Here is a 14,693-nt window from a genome sequence, read left to right on the forward strand (position 1 = left end):
CAAATTGGTAACTTAAATCTGTCACACCACCACAGAACACACCCCCGTGCATATGAAGGCATGTATTTAAAGCAGCCTCACAACATTCGACTCACCCACTCAGGAGGCCAGTATGGCAATTAAAATAGGATATCTTTTGTCATCATCATGGCAAGTCATTGTTATGTCTAGGCTATTAAGTTTTCATTATGATTTTGCAAGGTCGATGAAAGAAACATTGACTGGACAGTGCTTAACAAGTGAGCAATTAACAACAACAACAAAAAGGATGCAACCAGGACTTACTTTATTCACCTGATTTTTGGTAGTGACAGCTTTTGACTTTTACTTTAGATATTTCTGATGAAAATGTTGGAATTGCTCAGAGCAGGAAGGGGCACCTGATTCTCCATTGCACTGGATTTTGTGATGTCATTGTGAAAATGCAAAACGTTACCGTTTAGAATGGTAATATTTTCCATCCACTTTGCACTAGTGTGAATGGCAGCATAAAGTACTGGGCAACAGACTCAGACCCCATGTTTTTAGCCCCAGACTCCAAGTTGGTATGCCAACTTTTGTGCATAAATGGTGTGCTCCCTGAAAAGTGGTAAAGCACCAGTTTTGCATGCATCTATAGCCGTTCTGGTCATTAGTTGGGGAGCTAGCCACACACTCACCAATCTATTTTACTGTAGATTTTGTAAATCAGCAAGAATAAAAGTGAGGGACTTGATGGATATTTAGTAACATACGTTAATAAACAGGGATAAGAAACTAGGCACATGGCTGGCTAGAGCTACATAAAGATCTTCACAAGCAAGAAAATACTGGAACAGATCTAACTTGATATCCTTAGATTATGAAGCCCTGTCTAGAATTTTTAAACCATTATGAAATTTAATACGGTTTAACAAGGCTTGTGTCCATGCTAAGCAAATTTTAAACCAAATATAGTTCTAGAATGGTATTTGGATGCTAATTAATTTTGAATGTGATTTATCAAATTACCATAAACTAGGAGCCACATTCTGATCTTGATTACCCTGATGTAAATCCACAGTTAATCCAAAGACATTGATGTTTAACTAAATTCCGGATCTGCTGCAGGGTCTGACTTTATTCGCACAGCAATACTGTAAATATACTTAAGTGGTTTCACCAACAGTTTCCAAAAACAATTTCATTTTAGTGCTCATGTGGACAGGCCAAAAGTTAATTTCTTGAATGTTACTGTTGGAGGAATTCCAAAACACATTTTCCTTCTGTTAGGCTGAGATCATAAGCACAACCAATGAAATGGCATCAATAATGAGCACTATTCTGAAATCCAAATACACCAATTGGGGCTCTGTGTACGCTGGGGCAAATTGCCAGACTTTGAGCAAAATTGACAAGACATTAATTCACTTTTTTGTTGAAGCATTCCATCATTCCCATCCTTTCAAGCAGGAAAAACTTCTGGCACCGTGACTTCCAATATTAACTTTAACTGTTGACAACAGTTAGGACATCAACAGCACTAGGCAATGCTGGGCAAATTACTGAAATAGAGTGTTATAAAATGTTGCAAGTGTTCTGAAACTAGCAGTAGTAGGGAGCACTTACCATGTTACCAAGCAATGTCAGCATAATGGGAAAAAGGTACATACATTAATAAGGTTAATAAGTGTACATATTTTATTTAAGCTGTCTCCATATTCTTTAGCACACATTTACTGTCAAACATCTGGGTCACTGACTCTATTACAAATCCACATTTCGCTGTCAGTGTAAGCATTATTCAGATGCTACTAAGATCTGATTAATGTACCTGTAGCTATTTACACTCAGTTTGTCTGTGTATCAAGCTATTTTATTATGACAATGGCATAAGCAATCTTGTGTTTAAAATATCCCTTTCCCAGATTACTTGTATTGGGTACAGATAATAGCAAAAAGCACAAACACACACATCTTATGGATTTTGTTTTATAAGACACTTATCACTTGTGTTTGTGTGACCTGTGCACATGAAAGAATATGGAGACTGGCTTAGTATCTGGCCTCCTAATGGGTAGGCAGGCCCCTTCGTACCTTGGCGGCCAGATGAGATACCCCCATGGAAAACTCATCAAGCATTTTTCCCTCTTTCACCTAGAGGGATCAAAATGTCCGTAGTTAGTCATGAAACAAAATGGTGTCTATAGCTTAAAACAGGACAGCTTGTGATAACAGCTAGAGACAAAAGTTAAAAACAAGCTAAAGTATATTTGACTCAATAGACAATGAGGTTAAGAAAATAAAATATGAAGTCTGCTGCTACTAACAAGCTAATCCTCAGCTTTTAACCATTAGCGGGACTCTTTCCATTGACTTATTTGGGCTTTGGATTGGCACTATTACAGGAAACTTAAGAATTGGGGGGAAGAGTGGGGGCGGGAAAAACACACCATACAGATAAAAAACATATTGCATGGCCATTTACAAAGAATATGTTTTACTGCATAAAATGGTATTCTGGAGAGACTGAAAACAAGGCAACTATAAGAATGATATGTTTTTACCATTTACACAAATTTAGTGGAAACCTTACAAAAACCTTCATATCCTTGCCTCCTGGTCATTTGGAGCACACTGGAATTTAGTTTCTCAGCTGGTATAAAACAATCATCCCAATACAAAAGTCTACAAGTGACCTGATATAGTTACACATGGGCCAGACGGTCACTGGCTGCTGTCAATTATGTAATTCTAGAAGACAGTTTATTCTAAATAAAATTAACAAAGCATTGTCCAAGGGCAGTTTGCCATTATTCACCTTACCTAATGCATCCTTCATCGTAACATCCTTCACTACAGTAGTCTTCCAAAACATGGAAGTCAGCTACAGGAAAAGCACCCTAAGAAAATGTACTGGCTGCAATATACTTTGTATTATAAATTACCCTATTTGCATCTATACCAGCTCAACCGAAACAAAAATCTTGATAAGATTCTATTCTGGAAATGATTTAGGATCACATTAGATAGTGGAAAACTCCACATAGAAAAAGACAATGTAATGAGTGTGTGATACAAGAGGACTGATTTACCTGGGTGATAGGCTTAATTTTTTCAAATCAGACATGAATCCATATTCTACAGTGCTGGTACTATGTTCCCCCATGAAACAAAAATTAATGTTTTTAATTAACAGTAAAAATAAGTATGTTTAGGAAAAGATTTATAGGTAAGTGGATCATCACATTCTCATACATGAAGGGCTAATTATACAAATTTTAGGATTGCTCCAAAATGTGTAGACGTACAGGATAAATTAAATGCACGTCACCTGGGAAAAAGATATAAAAACTGTGTTCCACAAGAACAGGGAAGACAATATTTGACCTATTATGGAGGCTCTATGATTAAAATAGGTAAAATTAGCCAGGACCACTCACTCAGAATGGCTGCTAAGCTTTCTTTTTTTGCCAGCTGGATTACCTGGAAAGCACACATAGCATTCATTCCTGTATCTACAGCTAAAGTGTAAATAACTATACATGTGAGGAGACAGGCTTTCCGTCCTGCTTTTGATCCTTTAAAACTATATTCTAAATTCCAGTAAACAATATAGCAATAATTTCAGAAGTGACACTAACAGTTAATCTTTTCCTAGTAAAATGACTGAATAGGATAAAGGTCGAGTATATTCTGTTTTATGAATACATATAATCCTTGAGATTAGCTGATTAAGGCAAGGATCTAAAAAAAAATCAAGAACATATTTCTTTTAAAAACTGTCTGCAATCAATTAGAAACCACATTACTGATCAGATTATATTAACCCTTATGTAGCTGTGGATGTTCTGATATGCCTTCAAGATGCTTATTTGAAAGGGAACAGTACTAGCAGTCAGAGAAGCATGACTACTATGAAATTAAACACTCACTAAGGTAATATTACTAATCAAAATATTTGCTTATCACTGACCTCTCTAGCCAATTAAGAGGTGCCATGAGGAGCTCTGAATGGAGTTCCAGCCACTCTTCCATCACATGAAGGAAGATGGTTGTAACAGGGCAGCTCATGGGAAGGAGAACAAAGCAAGAGAAAATGCGGATCTCTCAGGATTGATTTGGACATGAAGCCCGTCAAAATGAGGACAATTTTGCCACTTGAACATTTTTTTGGTAATATTAATATTGAATTATTTGGCATTTTCCCTCTGCTATTGTGCCAGGATATGTAAAATAAGTGAACTTGCTGGCAATAAACTAACTACTTGTGCCAGGAAAAAACAAAATTACTTCCTAGGTAACACAAAAATACTCCGTACGTAATTTACTCATTTCCAAAGTTACCTTTTCCTGTGCAGGTTTGAGAACATTTTCATTTAAAGTCTGACCTAACTCTGATGCCTATTTAAAAGCAAAACAAAAGTAAAGTCAGTTATATTTTCCTTCATAAAATACAGCCAACATTCACTGCCAAGAAACTAGCCTCCAGGAGGCTCAAAGAACATAGGTCAGAAAAGCCTTAAGCTTTGCCTCATATAAGCAACATAGTGAGCTAAAAGCACACACAATGCAACACTACAGAGAAAGTGCTAGAAGAAAAAGAAAAACACAGATAAAAGGCAATAAAGGCTGCTGAAAGTTCCCACAGCCCAAGAAAGGTTTGTCCTTGAGCTGGCACAACCTTTCAACCAGCAACAGCCCAGAAGGCAGGCCTCTTGCTAAGCCATGAGCTTTAGTAAATATTTTGAAAAACTGAGCAACTGTACCCTTACACGTTCTTGTTAATGGGATTACCAGCAGAAACAGGCCTTTACATCAGGAAAGAATATTATTCTTTCACAATGAAATACTCCCTTCCTCTGATGCAGGCAATGTCATCTATTAATAATTTCCCTGTTTCTAGGCAATACACCACAGTCATACCCATGTGAAAGGATGATTACACTATTTTATGGCTTAAGCTTCTCTCTCTGCTGAGATGTGCAGACATTCTAGGAGGAAAACTGTAATTATATCTAGGACAGATGCACAAGGCTGTTGTACTTTAGAGAGGAGGTTTACAGCATGCAAATCCACACTGTAAGAGTGAGGAAGTCACAAATGAGTTTGGCAGGACAATATTAAAAGGACAGAGTGACTTGGAGTTTTTCATAACTGTTAAAATTATTCCTTTTCTCATTGTCCATAATAACACAATCTTTAACCAACCATTGGGAGACAAGTACACTACACTGATTAGTTCTTGAAGAGCTGCTTATGTGCTAAGATGCTGCCATTTATTCTCTTCATAAACAAATATTTGCAAAAACCCAAAACACAAAAATCCCCACAGAATTAGAATCAGCATATTTTATGCCTATTAACTCAGACATTGTCCAATTTATGGTCATAAAAAGGTATAATTAACTATGGTTAGTGATCAAAGAATATCAAATATGATGCTTAAGGGAGTAATGGATCACTGCAGATATCAGGGAGGACCCTTTTGTACAGTAACAGGCCTGCACAATTTTGCAGATGGGTACAGAAAGGGGCAGTGGGTGACATGGTTTTGTCTTCTTTTGAAACACTGTGTATTGGCCACTGTGAAAGACAGGATATCAAGCTTGACAAAGCTATGGTGTGATCCAGAACAACAAACACTATATTCCTTCCGTGGGGCTCTCTTACTAAATTCTGGCTTCAAATGGCACTCCAAAGCTATTTGGTATATACATCATTCCTGAATTCCACATGCAGAAGGAGAAACTGACACCATTAACATTTGCAGGTAGCATGGCTTGCTGTACAGAATGTTCTCTAACATACCAGAGGGCAGAACTGGCTCTTTTTAACTAATTTAACCTATTTTAAATAGGCTTGAAGAGACATTACAGAATGATGCACACAACACTATTAAAAAAATGACTGACTTAAAAAAAAGGAAATGAAAAACGACAGCTCAAGAGCAAACACACATATTCAGCACGAACAGTGACAAAGCGCCCATGCATGTGAATATATGTGAGGGCTTTACCGGCTCTGGCTGCTGCTTGTAGCCCCAAAACTTTACCCAGACAGCACAAGAGAAAGAGAGCAAGGAAGGTAGAAGAAGCAGCTTTTAGCAAAAAAATTGAAGCATTTTTCAGGCAAGTTAAGTAGCATGATTCTTTTCCAATTCCAGGCTCTACTGACAAGAGAAATAATGAGCAGAAGTCTGTTTAATGTCCAGTGGCTAAACTTAATTACAAAATACATGGACACCACAGTTCAGAGTCAGCCAGATTCTAAATGTGTGCTATAAAGCAACAGATCAGGTTGTTAATTAGCAAATTTGAGCTACCATTAATATGGCTCAGGAGCTGAAGAAGAACAATCTGCTAAAGTGCTTGTCAGTAGAGCTGATCTTCTACATTTAGTTCTCTATATTATAAAGATGCACACCCACACTAAATGTAACAGTATATAAAGAATAGGTTTCAAAATGGGAAATCATACGTAGAGGAAGACCTGTATAACACTAAACTTTTCTCATTCAAGCCAAGCAATAAATATCTTATTGCTTTTAGCTAGGGTTAAAGTTGAAGTCCTTCTGAGTGACATTTTCTTTGTTAATCCTTCAAAAACATATACATTTTAGCCTATAATGTGAGATAGTGACGTACAAACCTCTAACACTCCCCGCGGACCACCAAGCCTTCCCATGCCTTTCCCAACCCTGTTTTGAACAATATCCCATGAAACTCAGGCTAATGCTGTACACACACGAATCACAGTTCAAGAGCAAGACTCTTTCATGTACTATACATAATGCCCTTCCAACCCAAAACAAAACATTCAGATTTTGGCACTTAATTAATCATATCCCTTGGGTAATTCAAAGAGTAAAGCCAGATTTTTGCTTTCCAGCTTAGGATTTTCAAAAGTGTTCCACAAAAAACAGACCATGTTTATGTCAGAGCTGTGGGCAATTCAGGTCTGACTGTCCCCGCTTTAATCCTAGTAAACTAATGAAATATTTGTATATCTGTAATTGTTGTCTGTTTACACATAAGCATCTTAACTCAACAATATTATTCAATGTGCTGTTATTTTCAATTCATGCAATGGAATGAGCACATGCATTCTATTAAAACACCTACTTATAGGCCACACACAAAAATGAGAAGCTTATACTTTAAGGAGAAACCATCCTTAAGTGTCTCGAAAACACAACCACCACAATATTGTATGGCATCAAACCATTCATTCATTCAAACTGTTTAATTTCAATAGCAAATAATTACACCCATTATTTATGTGTACTGTAAAAAATATGTCACAATCCCTGTGGGAATAAAACCTAATATGTAGTTTTTAAGAGACAAGATCCTAGCATATAGTTATACAGATGCAAATATGCAGCACTGAGGATACACACCATAGTTTCACAAGGACCAGATCCAAGACATCTTGTATAAAGAGAATTGGTAGGGATTCCTAATAAGCCTGATTACTGTAAATGACACAGAGCTACTAGTTTTAATCACCTTTTGAGTTGCTTGAGATCCAAATTTGGTAGCCTGTAAAATGGAGAGAAAAAAAATCATTTGTTTAGATCAACTTCGTTTTTTCCCCCTAACAGACAGACATGGTGAGTGAAATCCTGGTCCCAGCTGAAACCAATGGGAGTTTTGATGTTGACTTCAATGGTGCCCAGGATTTCACGCTCTATTTCTTAGAACATGTTTAGCTGTAAAGAAAGTACATTCCTTACATCCTTCTTTGAATGTATCAACTGTATACAGAAGTGAACAAAAACTGGGATTTTTAAAAAAAAAAAAAAAAACACATTTTCACAAAAGTTTCTCCCCTCATTTATTTTTTAAATATTGAAATATTGACTAGCTCTAATTGTAAGTCTATAATACTTATATAATCCCCAAGAAATAGCTATAAAATGATTTGCCAAAAGGGGGGCATAAAGACAGGGGAAACACTGTAGCCTAGTTTTGCCAGAAACTCCCTCTCACAACTCAGAATTCTAGATACCTCACCGCCATCTTTCCCGGATGTGCTTTCTGAGTAAATCAGTCTGACTTTATAGATCAGAGTAAGTCTACTGAACTAAAAAACTGAAACACAAAGCAACCGACCAAATCAACAATGTATAGCTCAGTGTGAAATTTCTGCAGAAAACACTAACTTGGCTTGACTCAGCACTAATCCACACCCTTGCCCCAGAAAACAAAACTCCTTTAAAAAAAAGAATGGTAAATAAATATTATTCTTCTCTTGATATCTATGCGCAGTGCTCCAATTATTTACAGAAATGCCTAACCAAAGCTGTGTATGCATATCCAAAAATAAATAAGTGGAAAATACAGGAAGTAGGACCAACGTCCAAAATATGAAATTCTCATGAATCCATAGGAGAGGCCTACAGCAGAAGAGAAGAGCACAAACTGAGGTGTGGCGTGGTTTGTCAAGAGTTGTTGGCACTAGATGGTAAATTACATTTAATTCTGTGGTGGGATGACTGGAAGTTTGGATGTATAAGGCTTTGGTAGCTTGATTCTAGAGGCTCCTAGTCAGGCACCTACCTCCGGCAGCTATTTCCCCTTCAATGGCCAACTTAGTATGGCTGAAAGCTGAAAAACTCTGCTGAAAGACGGAGATCCCATGAGATAGTGGGGAGAGAATGAGGACAAGTTTTAGGCCCTTTGATCTTGTAGTGGTGGGAAAAGGGGAGACACGGCTGGAACATGTTTATAAGGTGGTGGTCACATGGTTGATATTTGATATGGTGTGGGACAACAAGGACCCCTACACTTTGATTCAGGCTGTTGAGTGCAAAGTCAAAGGGATCACAGCTCATGATTTAATCATTACCATTAGTGAAAAATTATGCACACCAAAGAAGGCAGAGACTCCCAAGGATAGAACAAATGCCTTAAGATATTTTTAGCTCTCAACCACTGGTCTGTCAGTCCTCAAACTCTAAAAACCTCTTCTTTGTTCTACTTCATTCTATCTGCTTTAATTTCAGAATGTAATACTGCAATACTAAGAGATATATATAAAGTATACTGCTCATCACCATAATTCTGAAAGAATAACAAAACACAAGCCCGTCACTGCAAAACAAAAATCACAGTAGAATATAGCTTTATAGATTCTGTTCAAAAGAACAGCATGCAAACATCTGGAAAAAGGTATGCTAGAGCTCAAAAGGGAAAGGAATGGAACATAAGCACACCTGTGAACATGATTATGCCTCCATAATGTTCACTTTTCATTGTAAATTTAGATCTAGAGTCCCAAGTGTAGTTTTTAGAAACTGAACTAAAAAAACCTGCATAGCTTCTTACGCACTATGCATATAAATCTGCCTATGAAAACTTGTACCAAAGACCATGCTCAGCTTTGCTTATACTTAGTACATAAAAATTTCCATTTTTTAAAATAATACATATAGGAAGGAGGGGGACACAGAAGTCAGGGGTTCAACTTACAATATGGAGCACTTATTATTTATTTCAAGATAAATCCCTGTCAAGAGGCCAAATAGAGCTAACAGAATACTTAGACCACTGCAACAATAAGACTGAAAAAATTTCTTGGTTACTTACACCCTCTTTAGCTGCTGAGGCAAACTTGCTGGCTCCAGTTGTAAAACTGCTCCATCCCTTTAAAAAAAAGGGGGGGGAGGAGGAAGTGACTAAACTTAATTTAACATGTAATAGTGAAACAAAGTCAATATATTCTGTAGCACACCCTGTTTTGTAACCATAAGAGATGCCCACAAATTGAGACAGATTTGTTTGTGGCAAAGTTCCACTGAACTGTAAAAAATACTGCAATGACTTCCCCTTGTTCTCTTGTGCAGTCCCATAGTACAAACCCTGGTGATAATGACGGTAACACGAACAATCCTGAACATGGGTTATTCTAGTGGAGAAAACTTCACAATGCTTTTGTTTCTCTCTAAATACAAACATTTTCACAATGATAGCAAGAGAAGACAAAATGTTGGTAGAGCCTGAATAAGTACAGGACATGGCAAGATTAGTTTGCGTTTTGTGAAAGTTAACATCTGGGGGAAAGGGCAAAGGGCAGAGTGAAACTTAGGTATAAGCCTGGAAGAAGGTGAAAAGGGAGCCAAGAGCCAGTGCAGTCAAACAAAACAAAACAAAAAAAATTAAGGGGCTCATAAGAAGCAGATGCAGATACATTATTGATTTTTTCCTTGTTTATAAGAAAGCTTAAAACAATTTCTAGTTGGTTTTTGTTGGCCTTATAAATACCAGGAATATAAAGCCTTGTTTTGCCTGTTTTTTTTTCCTGGAGATCTCCATCAAGTTCAGGAAACTCAATCAGTAGTTTTCTCAACCCTTAGTTAATGTAATAGGGTGTGGAATCTATAATAAAGATTTTTTCCTCATGGTTTTTTTGGTCAGGAATTTAATAAGGAGCTACCAAGAAAAAAGGTGACGTTTAACCATTCTCATTAAACTTTCTTTCTCTATCTATTGTTCAGCTTGCAGTTCCTTGATACTTGTGATATAATACAATTAGTTACCCAATCATGCAGAAACTTTCAATAAAAACATGAAGACAAGATTTGAATTTCTAATGTAAAAACAAACAAACAGAAAAAATCTTTGGCATACTTTTCAGGCCTTCTTTATACACATTGTAAAGAAACAAGGAAGGGAAGGGACATAGACAGATTTTTTTCCTTTGCAGGCCACCTGCAAATAAATTTGTTAAGCTATGGAGCTGCACTACTTCAGTACTACTTAACAACAGCTGCATGGATCAGATATACCTCTATAACTGCCCCATATAGTATGTCAATTTTGAAGCACAGATATTCCAGTGGTACATGGACATTTGTGAGCATCTCTGCAAAAGGCTGAAAATAATACAAGAAAAGATCAGGGTGCTTTGCTCATCATGCTTTCCACTGAATTTAGCTAGTCCATAAAAGAAGGTGGAGGGTCTGTACTCAACAGTCCCTTTAAATACTCCAGTAAAATCCCTTCATTAGTAGTCTCATCTTGCTGTGTTTCATTCTGATAAAAGGAATGACAGTGATGGTGCTGATGTGCAAATGACAAGATTTCTTGTAATTCTGATGTTAAAAGTAGGCTTGCGGGACAACAGACAACCTAAACTGAAATTCCAGATGCTCTTTATAGAGCAGGTTCGATAACTATTTTTCTCATCTCAGCCTAATCAGCATCAACTATACAGCAAATTCCTCTCATACATTATAAAGAAAATTGTTTTCCTCAATCAGATGAGAATTCAAGCAAATTATAAACTTCAACCACAGGTGTTTATGTTAACATAAAGGTGTTTAAGCTGCAGCTTGTGTGTTTAGTCACAAGAGGGCATTTTAGTCACTAGTTTCAATCAGATCACATTTGAATAATGTCTGACAAAGATTTAGATCAGTGGCTCTCAACCTTTCCAGAATACTGTACCCCTTTCAGGAGTCTGATTTGTCTTGTGTACCCCCAAGTTCCACCTCACTTAAAAACTCCTTGCTTACAAAATCAGACATAAAAATATAAAAGTGTCACAGCATCCTATTATTGAAAAATTGCTGACTTTCTCATTTTTACCATATAATTTATAAATCAATTGGAAAATAAATATTGTACTTACATGTCAGTATATAGAGCAGTATAAACAAGTCTGTATAAAATTTCAGTTTGTACTGACTTTGCTAGTGCTTTTTATGTAGCTTGTTGTAAAACTAGGCAAATATCCAGATGTGTTGATGTACCCTCTTCCCCCCCCACGGAAGACCTCTATGTATCCCCAGGGGTATGCATACCCCTGGTTGAGAACCACTGATTTAGATGATACAGCAGTATTTTACTATAAAAAAACCTGAGAGGTACGTAAGGCATGTGCTTGTGAATTGTGCCATTTATAGAATTTGATATGTAATGTAAATACTAAACATTTTTTCACCCATTTGTGAACACCTTTTCCAATGACCCCCACCCTTCTTTAGAATCCTGTGCCATATGGAACTTCTACCCCATTCCTTCTCCATATTTGAAAGTACAAAACTGTATTTGAAGGGTTGTGTTCAGATGAATGCAGATGTAAGTCTGAATGCCTCTACACTAGGTCACAATGCTGTAATGAAATCTTGCATTCACCATGCAATAAACTCTAGGAAGCAAAACACCTAGGCATGTGTCAAATATGAGAGCTGCAAACCCAAGGAAACCTTCCAGACCCACTAGAATTATCTCTGATGGGATCATCAGGTCACAGAGAAGAAAGTAGGAGCACAAAAAAGCAGCCACAGGGGATGGGGCAGGGAGGTTTCTTGGTTGCACTTAAAGATGTAACCCATTCAGGAGTTCCATGAAATACATATAAAGCCTGAGCAAACTGACTTTTGCATGTTCTTAATGTAGAAAGTAACCATTTGCAATGGGTATTTGACTTCTATGGCTGAGGGGAGACTGACACCAAGAGAGAGTGTTGGAGGGAAAGGGAATAAGGATATTACATACTCTTACAAATATGAGCAATCCCTAAAGGAAAATCCAAATCTCCCCACATTTTTCCTTAAATCAGGTATCACCAAACTGTCTATTTATACTCCCGTCACCCATCACTAGGACATCTCTTGCCCCTAGTAAACAGATCGCTACTTGTAGTTGCACATTCCTTGGCAACAGTAGAGTGGTCAATTCTTTTAGTGTTAAGATGTTTGGAATCCTTTTAGGACTGTCTCCACCTGTCTTTTGGACCAGCATTTTAGGCTTAATGTGTTGGAGGAGTCAGGACTTTTGATCAGATTGCTTTGAGAAGACACAGAAGTGTCAATAACAGAAATATGCAATGTTCCCCAGATGCACCTGTATTGCATATTTCCCAGTTACAGCTATTAATTTTCTCTCTATTCATATTCCCATAATCTGGGCTACAAATTGAGGAACATACTGCTAAGAGTCACAGAAAGCTCAGAGAAAGAATCTCCTTACCGAGTATAGCGAAGACATGGCATTATTGAGGAAGTCGTCATCCTTTTTCGGAGGGTTGACTGTGTTCCCAAATCCCACATAGCGATTCTCTTGGCCACTAAATTACACACCATCAGAAAACAACGGTAATTATTATACATTTCATTAAAACTATCAGACTGAAAATATAAATTATAAGATACGGCTGAATTTTTGTTTCTTTGTTTTAAAGATTTTCATACACATGGAAGTAAAGGACTGGTAGAATTCCCATCAGCAGTGGAGGTAAACTGTGTGCATGACTCCCCCATACAGCTCCACTTTTGCACCTTATTTCTAACATGTAAGAACACCACTAGACAATTATGTAAAGCTAGTGAATGTGCACTGCAGACAAGAAAGCCTCCTTGCACATTTTATCATCTCAATAAATCTTCTCCTGTGGTAATAACAGATCAGTTAGTTTCTTCAGAGCTGTGGTCTCTTTTTGCATACAACTCACTGCATTAACTGAAGAACCTAGTGGTAGCATTATTAAATACCTGAGTTTCACACACTTTGCTCTAGGCTATTGAATCTGAAAGCTTCATAGACCAGGAGGCCACCATGGTGATAAAACTACTGTCTATATTTGACTCATGAGCCTCAGCTTCACTGCACATCAAACCTTTCCTTGATACATAGGAAAGAAAAGACCCTTTTTAATGCTTTTATATCCAATCCTTTGACATGTATTATCACTTATTTATTTAGGATGTGACCATAGTCTATGGCGGCCCAATGGATTAACAAAGGCATATGTAAACTGACGGAAAATAAAAAGGCCCTAGTCTAGGGTATTCTCAAGGGCCATGACACACAATGGTTGATATAGAAGTGTCTAATTTAATAAACATTCCTTGCAAGTCAAATAACTTTACCCTTGATAGGAGCTGAAATCATCATTTAACCAGTCTTCAAAAGCTTTGTCGGAAGAGCCAGCTGCATTCTGGGATGGTCCAGCAGAACTAATCAAATGAAGGATTTTTAGGAAGTTAAACTACATGAAGCATAAAGAAACAAATGACTTTGCTCATCACAGAAGCTTGTACCGAAGCTTGTACCAAAGACAGATCAGAATTTTACATCCATCAGGTGACAGCATCTGAGTATCTTAACTCGTGGAGAAAGAAAGCTGCAGACAAGTCCACAAACAATGGTCTTCAGACCACTTTTAGTTTGCTAGCACTTGTTGGTTATTGTAGAACTTACCAATCACAAGTCACTGGTTCTCCTTGTTTCTAGTTCCTTGTACAGGTAATCCTGGCTCTTTATTGTCAAGAAGAACCAGAAGCACCTGAAAGCAAGATATGCTTCTACCAGGGATCCAGAAACAACAGAGTAAGAGAAACATGGATACCTTCAGGGACTGGAGCCACCAGCTAGAATAGAGCTGACAGCCATGAAAGGGAGAGGGCTATTAGGGGTGAAAGTGGCAGAGGGGACCAGGTGTCTGACCATGACTGAGGGGAGATGGTGCATACAGCCACAGTGAAGTGTATCCAGGGAAGAAAGGGGAGACAAAGAATGGGACAGAAGAAAAAACAAAAATAGGCAAGACATTTGCTGTATTCTGGACAGCTACAATACACTAAAGGCTTTCCTATTTTGAATGTAAGGAAATACTGCAGTAGCCAATTGGGAAATTATGCAAGTACAAGTAGGAGGGACTGTAGCTAGTATAATTACAATCTGTATTAAGATGTGGTCCACACTGAAGAAAGTTTAGATACCACT

The 14,693-nt window shown here is 37.5% G+C and overlaps 1 protein-coding gene across 7 annotated transcripts in view; it reads right to left on the reverse strand.

Moving 5' to 3' along the window:
- ARFGAP1 (ARF GTPase activating protein 1) overlaps positions 1-14,693 on the reverse strand; it is a 30,914-nt gene that overhangs the window by 3,488 nt on the left and 12,733 nt on the right. For 4 of the 7 annotated variants that reach the window (XM_084645695.1, XM_084645696.1, XM_084645694.1 and 1 more), the window contains 6 exons: positions 13,838-13,924; positions 12,939-13,035; positions 9,552-9,608; positions 7,470-7,502; positions 4,306-4,362; positions 2,056-2,115 (listed from right to left, as the gene is read on the reverse strand). In XM_084645695.1, coding sequence (XP_084501821.1) covers positions 2,056-2,115; positions 4,306-4,362; positions 7,470-7,502; positions 9,552-9,608; positions 12,939-13,035; positions 13,838-13,924 — 391 coding nt within the window. Of the gene's footprint in view, positions 1-2,055; positions 2,116-4,305; positions 4,363-5,977; positions 6,008-7,469; positions 7,503-9,551; positions 9,609-12,938; positions 13,036-13,837; positions 13,925-14,693 lie in introns of all 7 variants that reach the window. The other 3 variants (XM_084645700.1, XM_084645698.1, XM_084645699.1) reach the window with 3 other exon arrangements.

Source organism: Lepidochelys olivacea (genome assembly GCF_965140295.1).
Source record: "Lepidochelys olivacea isolate rLepOli2 genome assembly, chromosome: 13".
Taxonomy (NCBI): Eukaryota; Metazoa; Chordata; order Testudines; family Cheloniidae; genus Lepidochelys; species Lepidochelys olivacea.